The sequence below is a fragment of the Odocoileus virginianus genome, chromosome 8, assembly GCF_023699985.2.
Source record: "Odocoileus virginianus isolate 20LAN1187 ecotype Illinois chromosome 8, Ovbor_1.2, whole genome shotgun sequence".
Lineage (NCBI taxonomy): Eukaryota > Metazoa > Chordata > Mammalia > Artiodactyla > Cervidae > Odocoileus > Odocoileus virginianus.
In genome coordinates this window covers 45,606,010-45,631,073 of record NC_069681.1, presented here as the reverse complement: position 1 = coordinate 45,631,073, position 25,064 = coordinate 45,606,010, and the positions used below count along the sequence as shown (strand labels likewise).

General features: G+C 41.4%; 1 protein-coding gene across 1 annotated transcript; it reads left to right on the top strand.

Annotated features, from left to right (window-relative positions):
• The first annotated feature begins 11,239 nt into the window (after nt 1-11,239).
• On the top strand, nt 11,240-21,448 carry LOC110147072 (endogenous retrovirus group PABLB member 1 Env polyprotein-like). The gene is made up of 2 exons (XM_020908329.2): nt 11,240-11,508; nt 19,723-21,448. The coding sequence occupies exon 2, from the start codon at nt 19,723-19,725 to the stop codon at nt 21,154-21,156; it is 1,434 nt and encodes a 477-aa protein (XP_020763988.2). The 5' UTR covers nt 11,240-11,508; the 3' UTR covers nt 21,157-21,448.
• Nucleotides 21,449-25,064: the final 3,616 nt, after the last annotated feature.

Here is a 25,064-nt window from a genome sequence, read left to right as displayed (position 1 = left end):
GTACCACTCATTCTGTTTGCTCATTATCTTCCATTTCTAGAGACTGGACCAATAGTTATTGGCTTATAATTATTAATATTCTCCTTGTCATTAAACTTATTCTTCATCCAGTTATGGGGTGTCAAGCATTGAGGAAAATAAATTACACCTTTGGATATCTTTTAAAAATCACATATTTTCAGTTCTGTATGGAGAGATGAATATACTTATTTATTGTAAAATAAAAGTAGACACAGGCTTTTCTGTCAGGGAAAATTCTTTTTCTTAGAAGATGTTATCTCTGACTTGTGAGACTGTGAGACATGCCTTCAAACAGAAGAAAAAGAATTTTATTTAACTTGCTCAAAATCATAAATCAAATGTTTCCTGCTCAAGTTTTTACTATCCATTCCCAGTTTGAAAATGGAAACGCCCTTACAAACAAGGTTGGGTTTTTGTTTTCCTATTTTTGCTTTTACATTTATATTCTGTAGATTTAAGGCTCAATTTCATTTTCCTTAATTTTTGTTATCAACTAACCCTCTTGAGAAACCTATATACAGGTCAGGAAGCAACAGTTAGAACTGGACATGGACCAACAGACTGGTTCCAAATAGGAAAAGGAGTACATTAAGATTCTTATTGTCACCTTGCTTATTTAACTTATATGCAGAGTACATCATGAGAAACGCTGGGCTGGAAGAAGCACAAGCTGGAATCAAGATTGCCAGGAGAAATATCAATAACCTCAGAAATACAGATGACACCACTATTTTGGCCGAAAGTGAAGAGGAACTAAAAAGCTTCTTTGTGAAAATGAAAGAGGAAAGGGAAAAAGTTGGCTTAAAGCTCAACATTCAGAAAAATAAAATCATGGCATCTGGTCCCATCACTTCATGGGAAATAGATGGGGAAATAGTGGAAACAGTGTCAGACTTTATTTTTTTGGGCTCCAAAATCACTGCAGATGGTGATTGCAGCCATGAAATTAAAAAATGCTAACTCCTTGGAAGGAAAGTTATGACCAACCTAGATAGCATATTAAAAAGCTGAGACATTACTTTGCCAATAAAGGTCCATCTAGTCAAGGCTATGGTTTTTCCAGTGGTCATGTATCGATGTGAGCATTGGACTGTGAAGAAAGCTGAGCACTGAAAAATTGATGCTTTTGAACTGTGGTGTTGGAGAAGACTCTTGAGAGTCCCTTGGACTGCAAGGAGATCCAACCGGTCCCTCCTAAAGAAGATCAATCCTGGGTGTTCATTGGAAGGACTGATGCTGAAGCTGAAACTCCAGTACTTTGGCAACCTCATGCAAAGAGTTGACTCATTGGAAAAGACCCTGATGCATGGAGGGATTTGGGGGCAGGAGGAGAAGGGGATGATAGAGGATGAGATGGCAGGATGGCATCACTGACTCGATGGACATGTGTTTGAGTAAACTCTGGGAGTTGGTGATGGATAGGGAGTCCTGGCATGCTGTAATTCATGGGGTCACAAAGAGTGGACACGACTGAGCGACTAAACTGAACTGAACCCTCATTATTCATGGATTCTTTATCTGTGAATTCAGCCGCTTGCTAAAACTATGTGTAACCTCAAAATCAACACAGGAGGCACCTTCATGGTCACCCAATGGCATGTGTTTAGTTGCCAAAAACTGAGTCACCTGTTGCATACATTCCCAGTTGAAGTCAAACAAGGCAAAGACCTACTTTATTGTTTCAGTTCACTGTAAACAAATGTCCCTTTCATGATTTACTCCAGGTCATATTTCTTACAATTTTATATTTTTTTGGTGATTTCACTGCTTAAAGTGCTCCCAAGCAATGTTTGATAAACTGTTTCGTTTCCCCAAGTGCAAAGTGCTGTGAGGTGCTCCATGAAGAAAACTGCCTGGTTTAGATGAGTGTCATTCAGGCATGCATTTTAGGGCTATTGCCTGTGAGATCAATGCTAATCAATCAATATGTCTAATTTATATTAAATAATGTGTCTTAAAACACACATAAAACAAGGTTATGTATTGACTGCTCAATGAAAATGTTGTGACTGGGATCTTCACCTCTATTTTCCCTACGAGTACTGGTTCAGTGTTTTAAAAATCAGTGTTTGTGATGAATTTGTAGAACATAACTAATGCACATAGTGAAAATCAACTCTACTAATAATAACATTGAGAAAGTCAGAGAAATGAAGAAAATAGTTTAGAAGATCCAATAGAATCAGCAGAAAAAACAAATTTTTTTCTAGTTGTTGTCTGTGAAGTGTTCTGGGCGGACTCTCTGGACTTGAATTTTGACACGATAACATGCCAGCCCTGTGATCACGATCATGTAATCAAAGTTCTTGTGCCTCAGTATCTTCATTTGACAAACAAGGATAATAATGATTCTTACCATATGGGAAAAGTGGTATGGATTAAAGGAAATGCTGTTTGTAGTACCTTAAAATTGTGCCTGGTAAATGAGAAATATTATGCAGGTATTTTTAAATAACCCAACATTATTAAAGGGAAAATATATCTAACCAAATACAAATACTTTTTCCCCTAAATACTTATGAATAATAGTTTGTAATTTTAGAGACCGTCTCAATCAAAGTGAATTAAAAAAAAAAAAAAAAATGCATACATGTGAGAGTAGCTAAGAGTGCCTGGAACTTAACATTTTATCCTGTGACTTTACAATTCTTCTAGTGTGAATCACCTCAGAGATGAAAAGGCCACACTCTAGGGCTTCTTCAGCTCACATTTGGGTTATGATAAGTGTTAGTTGCTCAGTCGTGTCTGACACTTTGTGACCCCATGGACTGTAGCCCGCCAGGCTCCTCTGTCCATTGGATTATCCAGGCAAGGATACTGGAGTGGTTTGCCATTTCCTTTTCCAGGGGATCTTCCTGACCCAGGGATTGAACCCAGGTCTCCTGTGCTGTAGGCAAACTCTTTACCAACTGAGCTACCAGGGAAGCCCCAGGGTACGAAAAAAGTTTATTTTAAAGCGGCAACGGAAGAGAGCAAATGATAACCTACGATGGATCAAAAAAAGAAATTAGGGATGGGGGATTGGTATAGCATTTTTAATAGTCTCATTATTTCTAAATCTCAAAGGTCGAGTGATTTAACATAATAAAATAAAACTCTATTTTAAAAATAAGTCAACTAAAACAGAATTCCCTGGTGGCTCAGCTGGTAAATAATCCACCTGCAATGTGAGAGACTGGGTTCGATCCCTGGGTTGGGAAGATCCCCTGGAGAAGGGAACGGCTACTCACTCCAGTATTCTGGCCTGGAGAATTCCATGGACTGTATAGTCCATGGGGTTGCAAAGAGTTGGACAGGACTGAGCAACATTCAATCACCTAGAGCCAGACATCCTGGAATGTGAAGTCAAGTGGGCCTTAGAAAGCATCACTACGAACAAAGCTAGTGGATGTGATGGAATTCCAGTTGAGCTATTTCAAATCCTGACAGATGATGCTGTTAAAGTGCTGCACTCAATATGCCAGCAAATTTGGAAAACTCAACAGTGGCCACAGGACTGGAAAAGCTCAGTTTTCATTCCAATCCCTAAGAAAGGAAATCCCAAAGAATGCTCAAACTACTGCACAATTGCACTCATCTCACACGCTAGTAAAGTAATGTCAAAATTCTCCAAGCCAGGCTTCAGCAATATGTGAACCGTGAATTTCCAGATGTTCAAGCTGGTTTTAGAAAAGGCAGAGGAACCAGAGATCAAATTGCCAATATCTGCTGGATCATCAAAAAAGCAAGAGAGTTCCAGAAAAACATCTATTTCTGCTTTATTGACTATGCCAAAACCTTCGACTGTGTGGATCACAATAAACTGTGGAAAATTCTGAAAGAGATGGGAATACCAGACCATCTGACCTGCCTCTTGAGAAACCTGTATGCAGGTCAGGAAGCAACAGTTAGAACCAGACATGGAACAACAGACTGGTTCCAAATGGGAAAAGGAGTATGTCAAGGCTGTATATTGTCACCCTGCTTATTTAACTTATATGCAGGGTACATCATGACAAACGCTGGGCTGGAAGAAATACAAGCTGGAATCAAGATTGCCGGGAGAAATATCAATAACCTCAGATATCCAGATGACACCACCCTTATGGCAGAAAGTGAAGAGGAACTAAAAAGCCTCTTCATGAAAGTGAAAGTGGAGAGTGAAAAAGTTGACTTAAAGCTCAACATTAAGAAAACTAAGATCATGGCATCTGGTTCCATCACTTCATGGGAAATATATGGGGAGACAGTGGAAACAGTGTCAGACTTTATTTTTTTGGGCTCCAAAATCACTGCAGATGGTGATTGCAGCCATGAAATTAAAAAATGCTAATTCCTTGGAAGGAAAGTTATGATCAACCTAGATAGCATATTAAAAAGCAGAGACATTACTTTGGCAACTGAGGTCTGTCTGGTCAAGGCTATGGTTTTTCCAGTGGTCATGTATCGATGTGAGAGCTGGACTGTGAAGAAAGCTGAGCGCTGAAAAATTGATGCTTTTGAACTGTGGTGTTGGAGAAGACTCTTGAGAGTCCCTTGGACTGCAAGGAGAGCCAACCAGTCCCTCCTAAAGGAGATCAGTCCTGGGTGTTCATTGGAAGGACTATGCTGAAGGTGAAACTCCAGTACTTTGGCCACCTCTTGCGAAGAGTTGACTCACTGGAAAAGACCCTGATGCTTGGAGGGATTGGGTGCAAGAAGAGAAGGGGACAACTGAGGATGAGATGGCAGGATGGCATCACTGACTCGATGGACATGGGTTTGAGTAAAGTCCGTGAGTTGGTGATGGACAAGGAGGCCTGGCGTTCTGTAATTCATGGGGTCGCAAGGATTTGGACACGACTGAGCGACTGAACTGAACTGAGCGACATGCACTTTCACTTTTCATGTTTAAACCAGTTTCAGTGCTCCCTGTGTCAATCTCACTCCCTGACTGCTCACTATATGAGTATAATAGCTTGTATATGGCCCCTAACATTCTCTTCTTTTCTACTTCTCAGTTATTCTCAGATGTGTCTTGTACATCATATGACATTCCAGTTCACTGCCTACAGGTTGCAGAAGAGGTAGGTGAACCTGGAAAGAGCTCTGTTGTCTTGCTGAATTGTGGAAATGAGGGTACAAGGTTCAGGAAGGCAAAGGTGACTAGAATTGTTGGGCAGAGTACCTGACATGTGGAAGTTATATAGGGGAAATAATGGCTCTAGGTGAGTTCTGAAGTGTGTCTAGGTGTGTCCTGCCCATTAAGTTCTGTCTGCACACAGAGTTGCACACAGAAAACTGATCTGCATCTGTGTGAGGAGAGACTCCCCAAGACAAGGGAAAGACACACCATGAGGTACCAAAGATCAACAATTCCTAGTGCTTTCACATGGCTGGGAATAGTTTTGTGTGTCCATTAGCTAGAGTGAAGAGACCTTGCACTATACAAGGCATTGAGAAGAGTTCTAGGAGAGTCATCTCTTAGTAGTGGGGTGGGTTAGTACCAAATAAGACAAGGTTATTCTGGATATGCTAAGCAAAAGGCTGGGGGGAAAAAAACTCATGGCAAGACAAAGCAAAAGTAATCTGAAGTAACAGGCTGAAGCATATTTCTGGGGATAAAGAGAGACACTGCAAAATAAAAATGGGTTAAATTCATTACAAGGGCATGTGTGTTAGTTGCTTAGTCGTGTCCGACTCTTTGCAACCCCATAGACTGTAGCCCACCAGGCCCCTCCATCCATGGGATTCTCCAGGCAAGAACACTGGAGTGGGTTGCCATTTCCTTCTCCAAAAGGAACTACAGAAAGAAAGAAAGTGAAGTCGCTCGGTCTTGTCCGACTCTTTGCGACCCCTTGAACTATAGCCTACCAGGCTCCTCCATCCATGGAATTCTCCAGGCAAGAGTACCGGAGTGGGGTGCCACTTCCTTCTCCATAAGAGGGAATAATAATTCTAAATTGCATGTATCTAATAACAGACCATTGGAGAAGGAAATGGCAACCCACTCCAGCGTTCTTGCCTGGAGAATCCCAGGGACAGCGGAGCCTGGTGGGCTGCCGTCTATGGGGTCGCACAGAGTCGGACACGACTGAAGCGACGCAGCAGCAGCAGCAGCAGTAACAGACCATAGACAAATATGAAGTAAATACTCATAGAAATAAAAGGAAAAGCGGACCCCATTTATTACAATTAACTTAATTGTAAATTATATTATGCATAATTTTTATTACCTATTTTCCTCTCATCTTAAAATAAGCATTCTGAGTGCAGAAATTTTGTTTGTTTTGCTCTCAATACATATTTATGAATAAAAAGAAATAGAATAGTATTCAATATTTTGAAGCAAAGTTTCCCCTCCAAATTTACCATTTCATTTTTGTTCTATTCTTAAAACCTTACTTAGAATTTTTCCATATTTTTCTCATTGTATATATTTATTATTATTCTAAACTATTTCCACAGTTATTATAAAATGCTGGCTATATTTCCCATGCTGTGCAATATGTCCTTGTAGCTTATTTTATATAGTGACTTGCTGTGGCTCAGACGGTAAGGTGTCTGCCTGCAATGTGGGAGACCCTGGTTTGATCCCTGGGTTGGGAAGATCCCCTGGAGAAGGAAATGGCAACCCACTCTGGTACTCTTGCCTGGAAAATTCCATGGATTTAGGAGCCTAGTAGGCTACAGTCCATGGGGTCGCAAAGAATTACAATAATAGTTTATACCTCTCCATCCATACCTTTCTACTGTTGCTCCCTCTACCTCTGGTGACCCCTAGTTTGCTCTCTATACATGTGGGTCTACTTCTTTTTTGATATATTCACTAATTTGTTATATTTCTGGATTCCATATATAAGTGATATCATACAGTGTTTGTCTTTCTCTGTCTGACTTCACTTAGCATAATGCCCTCTAAGTTCATCCATGTTGTTGCAAATGGCAAAATTTCATGATATTTTTATGGCTGATTAGTATTCTGTACTGTCATCTTCTTTATCCTTTCATCTACTGATGGACACTTAGGTTGCTTCCATATCTTGGCAGTTGTAAATAATGCTGCTATGAATACTGGAGAGCATGTATCTTTATGAACTAGTGTTCAGAACCTGGGCTTTTTGAGTGTCTCACACACAGAATGAGTTCCTTCTCACATGCTACAACTAACAGAAGAAAGTCAAGCTGAGGATTCCTCTTGCCTAAATTATCAGTTCCACTTTTGCATCCACTTTCCATCTTCAAAAATGTATTATTATCTCTTCTTTCTTGATTACCCTATTTTTGTGCATGTGATTGGTTTAAATCTTCAGGATCATACATTTAACACAGTATCTTAAAAAGGGAGAGTTAATGTATGTGGTGAGGTAGCTAACAGAATTAGGAACCTTGCAAATGTGAATATATTTTCTATACATCAACATTCACTTCACATTTGAAAGGAAAATACAGAGTATTTTGTTGGAAATCAACTTTGAGCAACAATTTCAAAATTTGATAAATGGGTCTTTCCTTTTCTTAACTTTTTCTGTTTTTAAGTAATTATATATTCAAAGGGCACTGTAAAAATAGTACACCAGGCAGCATGTACCCTTCCTCAACTGAAGGGGGTAAAAGCCCTGTCTTCCCAGGCGGAGGGAAGCAGAGGGGCCCTCATTAGCACCTGGTGGTAGGGGTCCAGACACCTCTGTGCCCCTGCTGGGAGGGGTGAGGGTGGAGCGGTGGAGGGTCGGGTTGCACTGCTGAGTGCTGGTGAAAGCGCTGGCTTTCCCTCTGTATTCTTACACCAGCCCTGTGGGGAGGGGAAGATGGAAGTCTCTGCTGCACAAACAGCGTTTGTGAAGGTGTGTATAGGTGGACACAGGTCTTTCCCAAGGTTGGAGTAGGGAAATCATATCCAACAGCTTTCTGTTCTGCCTGGCTTCCCCTTTCCTGGTTGTCTGCCTGGAGAAAAAAGGGTTTTTCTTGGGGCTTTTATTTTTTGGTCTGATCTTGATGTTTTTAGGCTGTGGGCTTCTTCAGGACACAATCCAGGATAAAGACGGCAAAAAGAAAACCCTGTGAACTCACTGCCTTGTCATTCCTCGGTTATAAAGTCTCTAGCTGGTCTGCCTTCTTCTCTCCAGCACAGTCTTAAGTGTATCTTTTTTTTCCTTCATAATTTTAGCTGTACTCAGCAGGAAGAATACTGAGGAGTTTGGCTATTCTGTCTTGTTGAGGACTTGAAGTAGTCTGTTCCTCTTTAAGTAGTTTTAGCACATGAAAATTAACTTTCAGAAATGATAGGTTATAACTATTTACTTAAAAATAAAATTGTTCACCTTGCAAAATATTTCACTTTGGAATTACAGTAACACCTCTCCTAAATAAATTTAATGTGTGATACAATTTCACTGAATGTAAAAATACACATGGCTTTTCAGAAATACATCATTCTGTAAAATGATGCATATTTGTATTGAGAAGTCTAAGGATGGCACTAGGATGATGACATTACTTTCTTAATTTTCTTAAAGAGAAAAACCACAGGTCCCAAATGGCATCACTTGTGTCAAAGTTCATGATGCTGTTAGGAAGTTAGGCAAGAGCAAGGGGTGGCCTAGCAAAAAGGATATAAACTGATTTCTAAATCCCACCCCAGACATGGGCCCAGGAGAGCTCACAAATATGCTACAAAACTAACCACAGGGGCTCCTCTAGTTTCTGCACATGAACACTTGATGCACAGCTGTGTCCTCAAGTAACCTTAGGCTGCTAGGAGCCCATTAAGGGTTTGTAAATACTCTATACATACATATATAGGATTATAACAGACTGAATTATGGGAAAGACATGCACACTAGAGTCTGTTGCTAGGTAACTTGTAACTGTCAGTAGGCCTGAGCATATACCCATCCGCATTCTCTTTCTTTATTGACAGCAGATACAAGCCCTATTTTGCACAGGGCAGAAGCAAGAGGAGGAGACAGGAAGTATAAAATGGGAAGCCAAGAGGAATCATGGCCACTCTTCTGGGGTTGGCCTGCTCCCATGTCTCGGGAGTGTACTATCCCCTATCTGTTTAATAAAACATCTGTCTGAGCTGTGACTGTAAACAGCCCCTTGCCTTGAATTATTGGTGTGATGAGACAGGAGCTGTGAAATCCTGCCTACTTGAGCTGCAGTCAGTCCATCACTCAAAATCTTTGTTAGTGTGGGACATGAACTGAGGGAGAGAACTAAACCAACCTGACGATGCCAAACTTAGATATAATACCTAACCTGATTGTAATTCCAACCTTCACCAGAAATGCAGTTCTAGCCAACCCGTCCGAAATTGTCTAGTTAGCCACAGTGAGGTAATCTGTCTCCATGCCTCAGAGGGAGATATCCTGTCCTAAAAATAATCTCTCTGGCTTTTTTGCTAATAGTTTCTGTGCCTGCTTCCTTCTTCCTATTAAAACCTTTCATTCTGTGCAACCCCTTTGAGTGCCTTTCTGGTTACTTTATGGCAGCCTGTCTAATTCATGAATTGCAAAATTAGAATAAATTCATGAATAAAGCAAAATAAATGCTCAAATTTACTCAGTTGAATTTTGTTTTTTGACAAATTGGTGGCAACAGTAGGATCTGAAGTGAACTTTAAATAGCATCAGGAGAGAACAAGGAATACAGGTGTGATACCCTGGGAACACGTTTGAGTTCACTATCTTTCTTACCATTTCCAAGGGTCATTGTGAGTTCCTCTTGGTTAGGTTCCACTTTTTCTGTTAAAGCCCTTGATCTACTTGGCTTTCCTTTATGGCAGCAGATCAGGTTGAGCTGGCAGACAATTTTCCCCAGATTTCAGACAGCAACTCCACAGTTGAAAGCCCCAGCCCTAAGCTCTGTCCCTGGATCCCCTGTTGGGACCTGCTGATAGATTAGTCTGTGATTCTCCGTTGGTCTGGAGTCTTCCTCTGTCTTCTGTGGTGGGAACGGTCAGTGGCAACTGCAGCTCTTCATTTGTGTGGAATTGGACCACAGTCTCATTCTTTGAGGATTATTGGTTCAATGGTTCAACTGTTTCTCCCAGTCAAATCTGGACTGGGTCTGATTTAAGAACTGGACTGGGTCCTGGATAAGACTGGGTCCAATATGAGCTGGACAGGGCCCAGTGGGAAGCTTCAGACTGATATTAAATAAAGGCTAGTTGCTAATGAGAATTTCAGAAGTACCCAGAAATTGCTAAGTGTGCCTCTGAGAAATCCAAAGTCCTAGCTAAAAGAAGAGAATCTTTATGTCTAAAGAGTTGAGTATGTCACCTTCTGTCGCACCTGCTTATGTTATGTTTAAGAACCTTGGTCCTGGAAGCTGCAGATATTGAGCAAAATGGCAAAGTTTTATCAACAGTCTTGAATTACAACGGCCATTATTGGGAATATTCCGAACAGATTTAAAAGAAAGAAAGAACACATAAAAAGATTATGCAGAAACCTTCAAAGATTCTGAGATTTCAAAATAGCTTCATTGAAAAATTTATTACAAAAGAGTAATAAAAAATTAAAGAGATAAGAATGTGCCTAAAACAGAAGACTCTAAGACTGACCTACAAGACTGAGGTAACTTCTACTGCTCCCGTCTATCCTCCTTTATCTGGCTAGTATTCATTTTAAAATTAGACCACCCAAGGCTGCAGGCAACACTCTTCAGATATCTTTCACTCCTAAGTCAAAGGCCAACATATGGGTCACAGTTAAAGAATTTCTTAAACCCGAGGAGAATATTCAAGTTTATGTAAATGAATTACCTCTTGAGATAAGTGGGTTAAAAAGGTGGAAAATAAAATAGAGGCCACCAGTCTGACTGAACTCCTATCCTAACTGATATCCAAAGCCTGGCAGGAATTTTCTCAGATCTTCTCTCCTAAAATAAATATACCCAGAGGGAAAGAAACACTTAACAAATGGGTAGATGCATGAGTTGGTCCTTTTTACCAATCCAAAAACCTCCTCTATTTTCTCAAAATACTTGTGGATATTAAGACTGTGAGGCTGCCAAGGCTAACACTATGACAGGCGGCCCAGACCTAAGTTTCGGTTTCCCCTGAAATGGTAAGATTCCCCACCCCCATCAGGCCGCCTGGAGCCAGCCAGTCAGCAGGCGCCCAAAAGGGAACAAAGAGAACAGGAGGGAAAGTGGAAAAGCCTGCGAACGCCTAAGTTTGAACAAAAGCCCGCGAAAGTTTGTGCCAATAAAATTGCTTTGCAAACGTAACCAATCTGCTTAAGCCAGCTACCAACTGCTTATGTTCACCCTATAAATTTATGCAACAGCCGGGGCTTGGGGCTCTCTGACCCAGCACCACTGCGTTGGATGCGGCAGGAGCCCTGGCTCGAGTCAGTAATAAACTTCCCTTTTTTTGCGAGTTGCATTGTCTTGGAAGCCTTGTACTTCCCCCACGGGGATTCGGACACGGGCAAAACAAAGACCTTACAAACAGAACTGTCCTGAGCATATGTATCATGCCTCAAAATTCCATCTTGGAGAAATCATGGATCCCTTAGTGAGGTAGGTGTTCCACCCCCATCTTTTCTAGAACAAAAATCCATTGCTTGAAATGCAAATGCTTTTCATCACAAGGAGAAAAGGGAGGGAGAGGCTATTTGGAAATCTGGCTAATTAAGAAATCTTACAAATCTTCTCCACATATATTAGTAATTATAAGGTTTCTGTGTCTTATCTGTACAACACACATATATGTTGAGGATGTGTTATATTTTTTTACTTTCAGATGGTATTATCTAAACTTAATCTGTAAATTGAACTCTCTTAATTAAAGAGGGCTGAGGGTCAAGCACCTCTGAAGACTGGCTATTTTTAATCTCATCAGAAACAGAGAAGCTAATCCAAATGATTCTTTCAAATTCATGGGATCTTTAATAAATAAATAAATAAATAAATAAATCTTTAATAAATAAAAGGTAGTTTGGTTTTTGGTTTAATTAAAACAGACGTGTTTAGAGTGTGTGTGGTTAGTTGTTCAGTCATGTCTAACTCTTTGAGACACCAGGGACTGTGGCCCACCAAGCTCCACTGTCCATGGGGATTCTCCAGGCAAGAATACTGGACTGGGTTGCCATGCCCTCCTCCAGAGGATCTTCCCAACCCAGAGACTATTGTAGTGGACTACATTGTAGGTGGACTATTTATCAGCTGAGCCACCAGGGAAACCCCATTTTTAGAGTTATCAGCATTAAGTGCAATATTTATATTCTGCCTAGTTTCTTACAATTTGTCAGCATAAAAAGTAACTGGATATGAAGAAGCTTTCTTAGGTAATCTAAACCTAATTGTTGGGAGCAAATAACTTAAATACATGTAGCTGTTTTAAGAACTTATAAACTTTTTTGTAACAATTATATTTTATGGTTTACACACTTAAAAATATCTTTCCAATTATTTTTGGTACCTTGAAACCTTAGTGTTTTGCTCAGTCAAGTTAAATGATGGAAATTCACAGAATAGCTATAGTATTTCAAAATAAGAATAAAAGTACTGAGACATCAATGAATGTAGGTTTATCTACTTTTGGTTTCTTATTATATAGAAAGTAAGATGTTCAATGTCATGCTAAGAAATTTTCCATGAGAAAACCTGTTTCTAGAAGTTATAAGTGATTATAAACTTGTCAAACTAAAGAACATTAATGTAAGAGACAGATTGTTAGGCTTCTAAATAGAAATTACAGTTTCTAAGAGTTAAGGATTCTAATGCAACTAAAGCTACTAAAATCATGAAAGGAAACGTTTTTGTATGCAAGAAAAGCAGAATGTGTTTTTGTCTAAGAAAAGGTATGAGGAGTGAAGATGCATTTTGTTAAGGAAAATTAGAGTAATTTTATCTAACTTAGAACTTCAGGTGCTAAAGGACAAACTCAAAGTATACAAAAGGTTGAAAAGAAAAACAATTTTACCTTGTACAATCAAGCTGGCTAAAACTGAATTGTTATCATAAAGATTATCAAGATTAAGTTTTACTATCAAAAGTGTAGTTATGTAAAACAGGAACTTAATTTTCTTTCATATGCTAAATAGAAAAATGTCATTTCACATGGAGTTGTGATCTCATTTAGTCATGTCCAAACCTTTTGATATCTTTGACAATTTCCCCAAAATAAAATTTTAAATATAAAGTGTTTTTGTTTTTAACTTGGAAGAAACTTTAGGATTTTTCCAGAGGGCCCCTGAAACATTCTAAAAGATTTGTTAAACTAATTAGACTTACTTGATACATTAAGCTACATGAGAAGCATTGTCAAGTAAGAAGTAACATTAAGCTTTCCTTGGAGAAGACTCTTGAGAGTGCCTTGGACTGCAAGGAGATCCAACCAGTCCATGCTAAAGGAAATCAGTCCTGGGTGTTCATTGGAAGGACTGATGTTGAAGCTAAAACTCCAATACGTTGGCCACCTGATGTGAAGAACTGACTCATTTGAAAAGACCCTGATGTTGCGAAAGATTGAGGGCAGGAGGAGAAGGGGATGACAAAGGATGAGATGGTTGGATGGCATCACCAACTCAACGGACATGAGTTTGGGTAGGATCCGTGAGTTGGTGATGGACAAGGAGGCCTGTGTGCTGCGATTCATGGGGTCGGCAAAGAGTCAGACACGACTATGCGACTGAACTGAACTGAACCTTATGTCTCTATACATATGTGTCATAATGTTCCAGAAACTGTGTAAAATTCTTTGACAGCTGATGTGTCCTGGCATAAAATTATGTCTGACATCATAACTTGAGAGGGTAACAGGCAGGAAGGCCAGGGGTCTCCAAATGGAAAAAAAGAGGCTGCAGGTGTCAGACATTTTTATCTCTCTTAAGCGGCAGGAAGAAACAAACAAGCAATATGTCTTTCCTTCTCTATACAAATTTAAAAGGAGGTTTCTCTTAAAGTGCTGTGTTGCCATGACACCTGGTCTCACCTGAAGCTAACTACTCTCAAACCTTGAGTTAACCAATACATTTCTTTTTCGTACGGAAATGTTGTCTTAAGCTATGTTAATGAACCCCAGACTCTATCTTCAAGTTGGTTCCGCCAAATGGCCTAACTAACTTACTTACTCAGGTATTGCTCCCCTAATCTATGTAAACGAAACTATTTGTTGGTATCCTGCCCTTCTACAAGATTCAAGTCAATCGTTTTATGGCTAGGGATGAATTATCTGGTACCATTCTAAATTTTATGACATTCTTTTCATTAACAGACTGCGAGTGACTATATAACATACAGCTAAAGACTAGGAGGGGGGTACTCTTTTGCCCCCTTCTGATGCCTATGTCAGAAGCTTTCTCTATCTCCTTTATACTTTAATAAAACTTTATTACACAAAAGCTCTGAGCGATCCAGCCTTGTCTCTGGCCCCGGATTGAATTCGTCTCCTCCGGAGGCCAAGAATTCCGCCTAATCGTTCAGCAACAACCTTTCATCTTGGGGGCTCGTCCGGGATCCTTCAGGACAAGGTAAGGATGCTTGGAGCTCTAGTTCTTTGTTCTCCTAGCAAACACGTTTTCTGCTGTACTTTACTAACTCTTCAGTGTGCTTGTATGAATGAATGAAACGCCCTGCGCGAAGCAAGTGAGGAGCCCTGCTCTGCGGTTCCGCGGCGACCTCATAAGGCTTATGGCAGAAACCTGTTGGGGGTTTATACCTGCCAATGCCAAGAGGCAACCAATGTCTTCTTCAGGAACCGACCAGAAACGGGCAAAGCGTGTGGACCGAACTCTCCTTTCTCGGTCAACTTTTCGGTCTCTTTGACCATTTCATAACTCCTTGGGAATTAGAAGTACTAACATAATCTATCGGATCATAGGCTTTCAAGGGACTTGTAATCTATGTTGCTACTGTACTGTGGCCTAGGTCTCAAACTTGGATTGGTAGTCAGGAGGCGCCGAGCCCCGCTAGGCATGGAAAGTTCGGAAGCTAGATGGAGCTCTAACTCCAAGAGCATCTCTGAGGTTAAAGGTTACTCGGATTGGAACTGCAATGGTTTTTTTCCTTTGGTAACACTGGCTCTTAGTGGACCAGAGGAGGCTCTTATACCGGTGTGGTGACGCTTGGAAGGAACATCTCAGTTTCATGTTTGTATCGGTCTTACTGTGGTCAGGAATATACTTAGGGTCGTGCACAGGCACTCAGGTGACAAATGTGTCCCCCAGAGGTCTTAGCTTGGGAAGCATTCCGGAAGGTTACTCTGATTGCACCTGGGTGGCATCAGAGGCAAGCGAGGTGAAGGGCTGGACATCAGTCAGGGATGCCATCAGGTCTACCCCTGGTGCATCCCCACCCCGTCTCAATGCTAGAACCGGGAGGGACGCGTGTGACGCCTGCGTCGGTAAGGGACAGACTAAGTCCGACCAGGAAGGAAAAGCTTTTGGTGTAAAGTCTGTCTACACCCCCATCTAGAGCAGGGAGGGACGCCTCCGGTAGAAAAAATGGCGCTGGTCGCTTTTTTTCTCTCTTACAGATGGGAGCTAACAATTCCAGCCTCACTCCTTTGAACTGTATCCTGAAAAACTGGGATAGATTTGATCCCCAGGGCTTAAAGAAGACACACCTGGTCTTCCTATGTGATACTGCATGGCCGCGGTACCCACTGGGAACCAGACTGGGACTATAACACTGCTAAAGGAAGATGGGATCAGAGTCATTTTGTCAGATGTATTCTTGAAGGACTCAGGCAGGCGCGTTCTAAGCCTTTAAACTATGGCAAACTGGCAGACATAGAACAGGAGGAGAAGGAAGCTCCTGGTAAATTCCTAGATAGACTGAGAGAAGCCCTTCGCAGATTCACTGAGATTGATCCTGAAAGTGAAGAGGGGAAAGTGATCTTAAAGGATAGATTTCTCACTCATTCAGTTCCAGATATTCGCCGTAAGTTATCAAAACGGGCGTATGGACCAAATCAGTCTTTAGATAATCTGTTACAACTGGCTCAGACAGTCTATTATGGAAGGGAATATGAGGAAAAGAAAGAAAGGCAGAGAAAGACGAAGGAAAAGGCGGAAGCTCTCGCAATGGCTATGAAAACCGTTCTTAAACAGCCTGAGAAAAATGCCCAGAGGGACCCAGGTGAAAAGGGATGGGCTTGCTATTGCTGTGGAAAGGAGGGGCATCTCAAGCGGGATTGCCCTCAGGCATCTAAGCCGCCCCCGGCTCCATGTCCGGTCTGCAAGGGACCACACTGGAGGAGAGACTGCCCCCAGAGGCGTAGGTCTCAGGGGTCTGACTCTCAAGACCATCAGGACTGAAGGTGCCCGGGGGTCCCCACACAAGCTCCCGTCCTAATTACACCTGAGGAGCCCCGGGTATTGATAACGGTGGGAGGCCAATCCGTCAATTTCCTTTTAGATACTGGGGCAACTTATTCCGTGCTTACTGAAGCCCCTGGCCCACTTTCTTCCCGATCCGCTTCCGTAATGGGACTGTCTGGACGAGCCAAAAGGTATTACTTCAGTTATTCTCTATCGTGCAACTGGGATTCTGTGCTATTTTCACACGAGTTTCTTATCGTGCCAGAATCACCCTCACCCCTTTTGGGGAGGGATATACTGAGCAAGGTCCATGCCTCTGTTTTCATGAATATGGAGCCCTCCCTTTCTCTCCCTTTAGTTGAACAAAATGTGAATCCTAGAGTATGGGCTGATGGAAAATCTGTGGGTCGAGCACAAAATGCTATTCCTGTGGTTGTCAAGGTCAAAGACCCACACTTATTCCCACATAAGAAGCAGTATCCACTGAAACCTGAGGTTAAGGAAGGGTTAAAACCCATCATTGAGAATTTAAAGGAGCAGGGACTATTAGTTCCCTGTAACAGTCCATGCAACACTCCTATTTTGGGTATAAAGAAATCAAATGGTAAATGGAGACTAGTTCAAGATTTACAAATAATAAATGAGGCTGTGGTTCCTTTACACCCCATGGTGCCTAATCCTTTTACTCTATTGTCTGAAATTCCTGAACTAGCCAAATATTTCTCACTAATTGATTTGAAAGATGCCTTCTATTCAGTGCCTTTGGCGGAGGAAAGTCAATTTCTATTTGCCTTTGAAGACCCCACACAGCCAGCTTCTCAGTTAACCTGGACAGTTTTGCCCCAGGGATTTCGTGACAGTCCTCACTTATTTGGACAAAGTTTGTCACGGGATCTACAAAACTTTAATAGCTCTGAAGCGGTAGTGTTACAATATGTAGATGATATTTTGCTCTGTGCTGAGACAGAGGAAGCTTGTTCACGAGCCTCAGAAGATTTCTTAAACTTTCTGGCAGGCTGCGGTTACAAGGCATCAAGAGAAAAGGCTCAGCTTTGTCAACAATCTGTTAGATATCTGGGCCTAATCATATCAGAAGGGACTAGGGCCATAGGCCCTGAGAGAATTAAACCTATACTAAACCATCCCCTACCTATGACTTTAAGGCAATTGAGAGGATTTTTGGGAATCACAGGCTACTGTCGTATTTGGATTCCGGGCTATGGGGAACTTGCCCGGCCTTTATATAAACTTATAGCTGAAACTCAGCAGGCCCAAACCGACAAACTGGTTTGGTCTCCGGATACTCAAAAGGCTTTTAAGGTTCTTCAGACTGCTCTCCTGCAAGCTCCGGCTTTGAGTTTGCCCACAGGGTCAGAATTTAACTTGTTTGTCACTGAAAGAAAAGGTATGGCCTTGGGAGTTTTGACACAACCCCGAGGGCCTCACCAGCAACCTATTGCTTATCTAAGCAAAGAATTAGATGTAATTGCACGTGGGTGGCCCCACTGCCTAAGAGTAATTGGAGCCACGGCTTTATTAGCACCTGAAGCTTTAAAAATAATTAATGGACGAAACCTTACTGTACTGACTTCTCATGATGTGAGTGGAATCTTGAATTCTAAGGTTAATATTTGGATGACAGACAGTAGGCTTCTTAAATATCAGTCACTGTTGTTAGAAGGACCAGTAACTAAGCTTAAAGTTTGTGGAAATTTAAATCCTGCTACTTTCCTTCCTGAGAAGGAAAATGAAACACCTGATCACGATTGCTCCCAATTTTTAACTTTAAACTATGCAGCTCGGGAGGATCTAATGGATACCCCATTAGACAATCCTGACATGGAAATATTTACAGATGGCAGTTCTTTTGTTCGGGATGGAAAGCGTAAAGCAGGTTATGCTGTGGTGACTGCTGAACAGGTAGGTTTTGGAAGCAAAATCTCTCCCCCAGGGAACCAGTGCCCAGTTAGCGGAGCTTGTGGCCCTGACCCGAGCTCTAGAGTTAAGCAAAGGGCAACGGGTGAATATTTACACTGATTCTTAGTGTGCTTATTTGACTTTACATGGTCATGCTGCAATATGGAAAGAAAGACAGTTTAAAACAGCAACCGGAGAACCTATTAAGCATTTCAGAGAGATCGAGAGACTTTTAACTGCTATCTATTGTCCTAAAGAAGTAGCATTGCAAAGGACACAGCAGGGATGGGAGTAAAGTAGCTGCCGGTAACCTGTTAGCTGACTCTCAAGCCAAAAAAGCGGCACTTTACGAAACCCCTTCCCTACAGACGCCTTTGATCTGGACAGGTCCTATGGAACAGGAAAAACCACAATATACTGAAGAAGAATTAGAAAGATATGAGAAAAGAGGAGCAAAGATTACTGATAAAGGATGGTTACAGTCCGAGGATGGACGATTAATAATTCCTGAGAATGCTCAGTGGAAAATTCTTAAGGGTTTACATCAGAGTTTTCATTTGGGTGTAGAAAGTACTTACCTAGATGGCTTCTCGTTTGTTTGAAGGTAAAAATGTAATGAAAACTTTAAAGAACATTATCAAACGGTGTGAGGTTTGTCAGAAAAATAACCCAAAGACTGAAAAGCTAGCCAAATCTGGGTTACAACGAAAGGGAAAGTATCCTGGAGAAGACTGGGAAATTGATTTTACTCATATGCCAAAAGCTAATGGATATTCTTGCTTACAAGTTTGGGTGGATACTTTTACTGGATGGATTGAGGCTTTCCCCTATCGTAGTAAACAAGCTAAAGAGGTTATAAAGATTTTAATCCATGAAATTATCCCCAGGTTTGGGCTGCCACGGAGCCTTCAGAGTGACAATGGCTCCGCCTTTAAAGCTGCTGTAACTCAGGGGGTGTCTAAAGCTCTAGGAATAGAGTATCACTTACACTGTTCCTGGAGACCCCAATCCTCAGGAAAGGTTGAAAAAGCTAATGACATTATCAAAAGACATCTGCGCAAATTAACTCAAGAAACGCAGGACAACTGGATTAAAGTCCTACCCATAGCTTTAATGAGGGCTCGAACTGCCCCCAAAAAGGAGGGGCTGTCCCCCTTTGAATGTATTTATGGAAGGCCTTTCTTAAGCACAGACATTGTTATAGATCCTGAAGCCTTGGAGTTAACTAATTATGTAACTCAGCTCTCAGCTTTTCAACAGGCATTAACAGAACTCCGGGAGACGACTCCTGACCCAGCCTCTGAATCCAGCAAGCCTCTATTTGAGCCAGGAACTGAGGTCCTTATAAAAACATTGGGATCTGGGAGCTCATCCCTCAAGCCCCTCTGGGAAGGCCCTTACCAGGTTATTCTTTCTTCTCCCACAGCTGTCAAAGTGCCAGGAATTGATTCATGGGTACATCACACTCGAGTCAAGAGGTGGCACCCTGACCAGAACTAAGTGATGTCATTTTATGTTTTTACTTTCTATGCTCTGACTTTGTATGTTTCAGATGGGCCTGATAATCTATGTGAGCCTACTTCTGCTGACTCCAGAAATCCTGAGTCTGCCGTTTGATCCTCAAGACAATGCCTTCCTGTCCTGGGCTCACTCCTATGCTGCATTCCACAATCGGTCTAACTGCTGGGTCTGCGGAGCACTCCCCACTTCATCAGTGGAAGGCTTTCCGTGGTGGACATCTCCACTTCAAGGAAAAGACTTTCTCCAAGTCTGCGAATACCTTCGACAACAATCACATGTGATGCCTCTTCTTCGTCTGATGATATCTAACAACCCTAGAATGGACTGGTGTAATACTCTGTACCTTAACTATGGACATAATGTGACTTTTAATTTTGATTATACACTGTCTCAGTTTAATGACTATTTTGCTGCACATAAGACCAATAGGTCTAGATCTGATGGTTCTTTACCTGATGTTTATCAAATATGGGATGAGGTTATTTGGCTAACTCCTGAAAAAGGACGTCTAATATCTACTGCCCCTATATGCTGGGAACAAACAGAGCCATCCCCCAAACTTAGCCAACAACTTAATTACAATGATTGGAAACAATTGGGATTTTTGCCTCAGGAAATATGTAACGTAATCATTCCCGTGTTTTCCAACCCCAGTTCAGGACCTCCCTTTGTCTGGCCAGGCACTAATTGGGACTGGATATCTCAGTCACGCTGGCTTGCTCCAAACGGGACTTATTGGATATGTGGCTCTTACCTATGGGCTTGGCTTCCCCCTGGCTGGATAGGGAGATGCACCCTGGGTCTAGCATTTACTCATGGCTTTATATTTTCAGAGCTTCCAGAAAAGCCTGCTAATTTACCTCACCTTAAAACTCGGTGGGCAAGGTCTGTATTTCACTGGTATGATTATTTGGCTGCAGTGTTTGTCCCCTCTTTGGGAACTACAGATGTTATGCTACGAGTAGATGCTTTGACTAGTTTTACTCAACAGGCATTACAAGATTCTCAAAAAGCTATTTCAGCTCTTAATGCTGAACAAGCACAAATTAGAAAGGTGGTTTTACAAAACAGATTGGCTTTAGATATTCTGACAGCTGCACAAGGAGGAACTTGTGCCATCATTCATACTCAATGCTGTACATATATACCTGATATGAGCACTAACGTTACTCATTTTACTAAACACATGAACAAGATGATTGGGGCCATGGATACTCCTGAAGCCTCTATTGTCTCACTTTGGGAGACGTTAACTAGTTCCCCATGGTGGAAATCTATCTTAATTACAATAATTCTGATTCTTTTGTTTTTGCTGTTTGCTCCCTGCATCTGTAACTGTGTAACTGGATTTGTTTCTAGTTGCATGAAAGCTTTTAAGTTACAAATGGTTGCTCAAACTCCTGCTATCACTGCAGCATCTCCCGACTGCTATTTGGAGCCCCTGGATCAGACATCCTCACTATGAGGATTAGGAGAATATGTTGCCTCACCAATTTAGGGACAACGCCCCTTGTCAGCTCGGAAGCAGTTATAGAATGAGAATGACGCCCCTTTTCCCTAGGCAACATAATTCTCCTAAAAGAAAAGGGGGGAATGAGGCAGGAAGGCCAGGGGTCTCCAAATGGAAAAAAAGAGGCTGCAGGTGCCAGACATTTTTATCTCTCTTAAGCGGCAGGAAGAAACAAACCAGCGATATGTCTTTCCTTCTCTATACAAATTTAAAAGGAGGTTTCTCTTAAAGTGCTGTGTTGCCATGACACCTGGTCTCACCTGAAGCTAACTACTCTCAAACCTTGAGTTAACCAATACATTTCTTTTTCGTATGGAAATGTCTTAAGCTATGTTAATGAACCCCAGACTCTATCTTCAAGTTGGATCCGCCAAATGACCTAACTTACTTACTCAGGTATTGCTCCCCTAATCTATGTAAACGGAACTATTTGTTGGTATTCTGCCCTTCTACAAGATTCAAGTCAATAGTTTTATGGCCAGGGATGAATTATCTGGTGCCATTCTAAATTTTATGACATTCTTTTCATTAACAGACTGCGAGTGACTATATAACATACAGCTAAAGACTAGGAGGGGGGTACTCTTTTGCCCCCTTCTGATGCCTATGTCAGAAGCTTTCTCTATCTCCTTTATACTTTAATAAAACTTTATTACACAAAAGCTCTGAGCCATCCAGCCTCGTCTCTGGTCCCGGATTGAATTCGTTTCCTCCGGAGGCCAAGAATCCCGCGTCTAATCATTCAGCAACAACCTTTCAAACTGAAGCTGAAGAACTGATGCTTTCGAACTGTGGTGCTGGCAAAGATTCTTGAGAGTCCCTTGGACTGCAAGATCAAACCAGTTAATCCTAAAGGAAATCAATCCTGAATATTCATTGGAAGGATTGTTGCTGAAGCTTCAGTAATTTGGCCACCTGATATGAAGAGCTGACTCACTGGAAAATACCCTGATACTGGGAAAGATAGAATGCAGGAAGAGAAGGGGATGACGAGATGGTTGGATGGCATCACTGACTCAATGGACATGAGTTTGAACAAGCTCTGGGAGACTGTGAAGGACAGGGAAGCCTGGCATGCTGCAATCCATGGGGTTGCAAAGAGTTGGACATGACTGAGTAACTGAAGAACAGCAATAACTGAAGTTCACATTAAAAAGACTGAACCTGAGGATCAAGGAAGTGCCCTATCTGACTTTCATACAAAGGCAGGGATGACAGACTCTATAAAGATTGTGGCACATGTGGTGTGAAGTCCAATGAATGAAGTCCATTGTGCTTCTGCAAAAATGACCCCCTTACTGCCAGACTTTCACCATTCTGATAACCCATGATGGCCTCTTGGTTCTTCTCAGCTACCTGTCAAATCCTGCTTATCTCTTTTTACATTCTTTCAGCCCCTTCAGTGCAAATTTTATTTTTGTTTTTTGGGTCCTAGACCTCCTTCCTCTGGACTCCTGACGTCTGCAACTGGACTTCCTTCAACTGCCACTTAGTATGGTTTATTGGTAATATTGGTGGTGGTTTAGTTGCTAAGTCATGTCTGACTCTTTCAACCCCATGGACAGCCCGCCACCAGGTTCCTGTGTTCAAGGGGTTTCCCAGGCAAGAATACTGGAGTGGGTAGCCATTTCCTTTTCCTGGGGATCTTCTGACCCAGGGTTTGAACCCACGTTTCATGCATTCTAGGAACATTCTTTACTGATGAGCAACCAGGAACAAAAAAAAAAAAAAAAGGAATGAGTCCGAATGAATTCTTCGGCCAAGCCAATGTAGTCTTGCTGCTGTATGTTTCCCACAGGGACTGAAGCCTTCCTCTGTTCCCTGAGGCATTCTCCTTACTTCTTCTCTACTGTTCCAGCCTTAGTCAGCAAGTTGACTTGTAGCAAGTCATCCTAAATTTCAGAGCTTAGCTTCCCACCTTCCCCGCACCCCTTTTAGAAATGGTCTGGGAGATACAGAAGTGGTGTGCTCTCTTTCTAGACTCATACCAGACTGAAAGAAAGACAAGGAACAAAGGGTCTCATGTTTAGATACAGTAGGAAATCCACTCAGTGCTGTCTGCCTGACTTTGTGGGCTATGTCAGAGTCTGTTTTTCTATCACCTCCCTCTATCTTCTCTACTTTAGTCTTTATCTTCCAGAGTCCTAAACCCTATTCTCTTGAGATCTTGGTCACTTTTCAGGCTCGTACACAGTTATTATTCTGCTTCATTTTGGAGAGCATCATCATTTTAGCTTCACCTCAGAAGACTGGCAGTAGTCTTTTTACTAGTCCCACTGTGTTACTGCAACTTCCAGATTCTTTAAAACACACACACACACACACACACACACACACACACACACCCATCCTCTTCATAATGTTGAGCACATTGACAACAGAACTTGAATGGACCATGCTCATGGAGTCTGTTCTTTACTCCTGCCCAGATCAAACAGAAACAAGGAAAGATGTTGAGGCACAATGAAAATCTTGTTTTGCCATATGTGGCTTAAAATTTTTAACTTAGTCTTAAATTTGCTTCTATCAAAAATGGCCAAGATGATTAGAAATAGGATCTGTAAAGTCAGCAGGAATTAAACGTGAGTACAGTATATCTACTAATTACTTTTGTATATGAAAACACATAAATACAAATACTTGATATAATGCATATTTATATTATATATAATTCAATCAAATAAAAATCAAGCAAATGGGCTTCTCCTGATAAATCAATGTCTTAAATAGAAAATATCCTTTATGAGCGACTTCTTTTATCAGGATCATAATGAGGTTGTGAGGGAGAACAGCATAATTTGCTACCCCAAAATGTCCTCTTTGGTGGGAGGATTACTTTAGGCTGGTTCTTTTTAAGAAATACAAGACTTATGGAGGTCTTTCTTTTTGTTTGTTGTTGTTCAGTCACTAAGTCATGTCCAACTCTTTGTATGGACTGCAGCATGCCAGGCTTCACTGTCCTTCACTATCTCTTAGAGTTTGCTCAAACTTATGTCCATTGAGTTGGTGATGCCATCCAAGCATCCTCTGTCCCCTTTTCCTCCTTCCCTCAATCTTTCCCAGTGTCAGTGTCTTTTCCATAAGTCGGCTCTTAGTATCAGGTTGCCAAAATATTGGCACTTCAGCTTCAACATCAATTCTTCCAAAGAATATTCAGGATTGATTTCATTTAGGATTGACTGCTTTGATTTCCTGGTCTTTCTTTTTAACTTCCCCTTAGTTGCCTAAGAATTTAGATAAAGGGGCTGTCCTTGAAAATAGCTATTAACAGAGACATCTGCAAGTTATAAGAGTTATATTTGTTGAAGGTGGGTTGGGGGGGGGTGGGGGACTCTGCAAAGCCTAAAGAGCAGAGTCTACTCTGTGTCTTGCTGTCTCCTTATGGCCAGTAAACACTTGTTTGCCAAGCAATTGCTTCCGCAACTCCCTGTGAATTGCCTTCTTCCCCTCTGAAGTCCTAAACCACTACCCCGACATCCTCTTTTGTCTTTATCAAGAGGCGTTATTTAACACAAGGGTATCAATTATTTTGGTGAGTTACTCAGTTTTCCTGGGTCCCTCCCACGTATAAATGTTGTTAAACTTTTAGTTTAATTTTCTCTGGTTAATCTGTCATTATGTTAATTTAACTCTTAAGCCAGCTAGAAGAACCCAGAAATGTAGAGGAAGATTTCTTTCCCTCTGACAAAGTCCATAATGAGGCCTACTGTTGTACTTTATACTGCACATTAAGGAAGATGTGGGGAGGGGAGCTGATAGGAAGTAGACACCTACAGATGGGAAAAGTATAGTTTTGTCACTCAGAGGAAGTGTAGCCATTTGCCTACTCTTATCCATATTTCCTTGTTTTATGTGTTATTTTT

Coding starts and splice junctions, on each gene's coding strand:
- LOC110147072 (XM_020908329.2), top strand. CDS start 19,723: ATGGGCCTGATAATCTATGTGAGCCTACTTCTGCTGACTCCAGAAATC.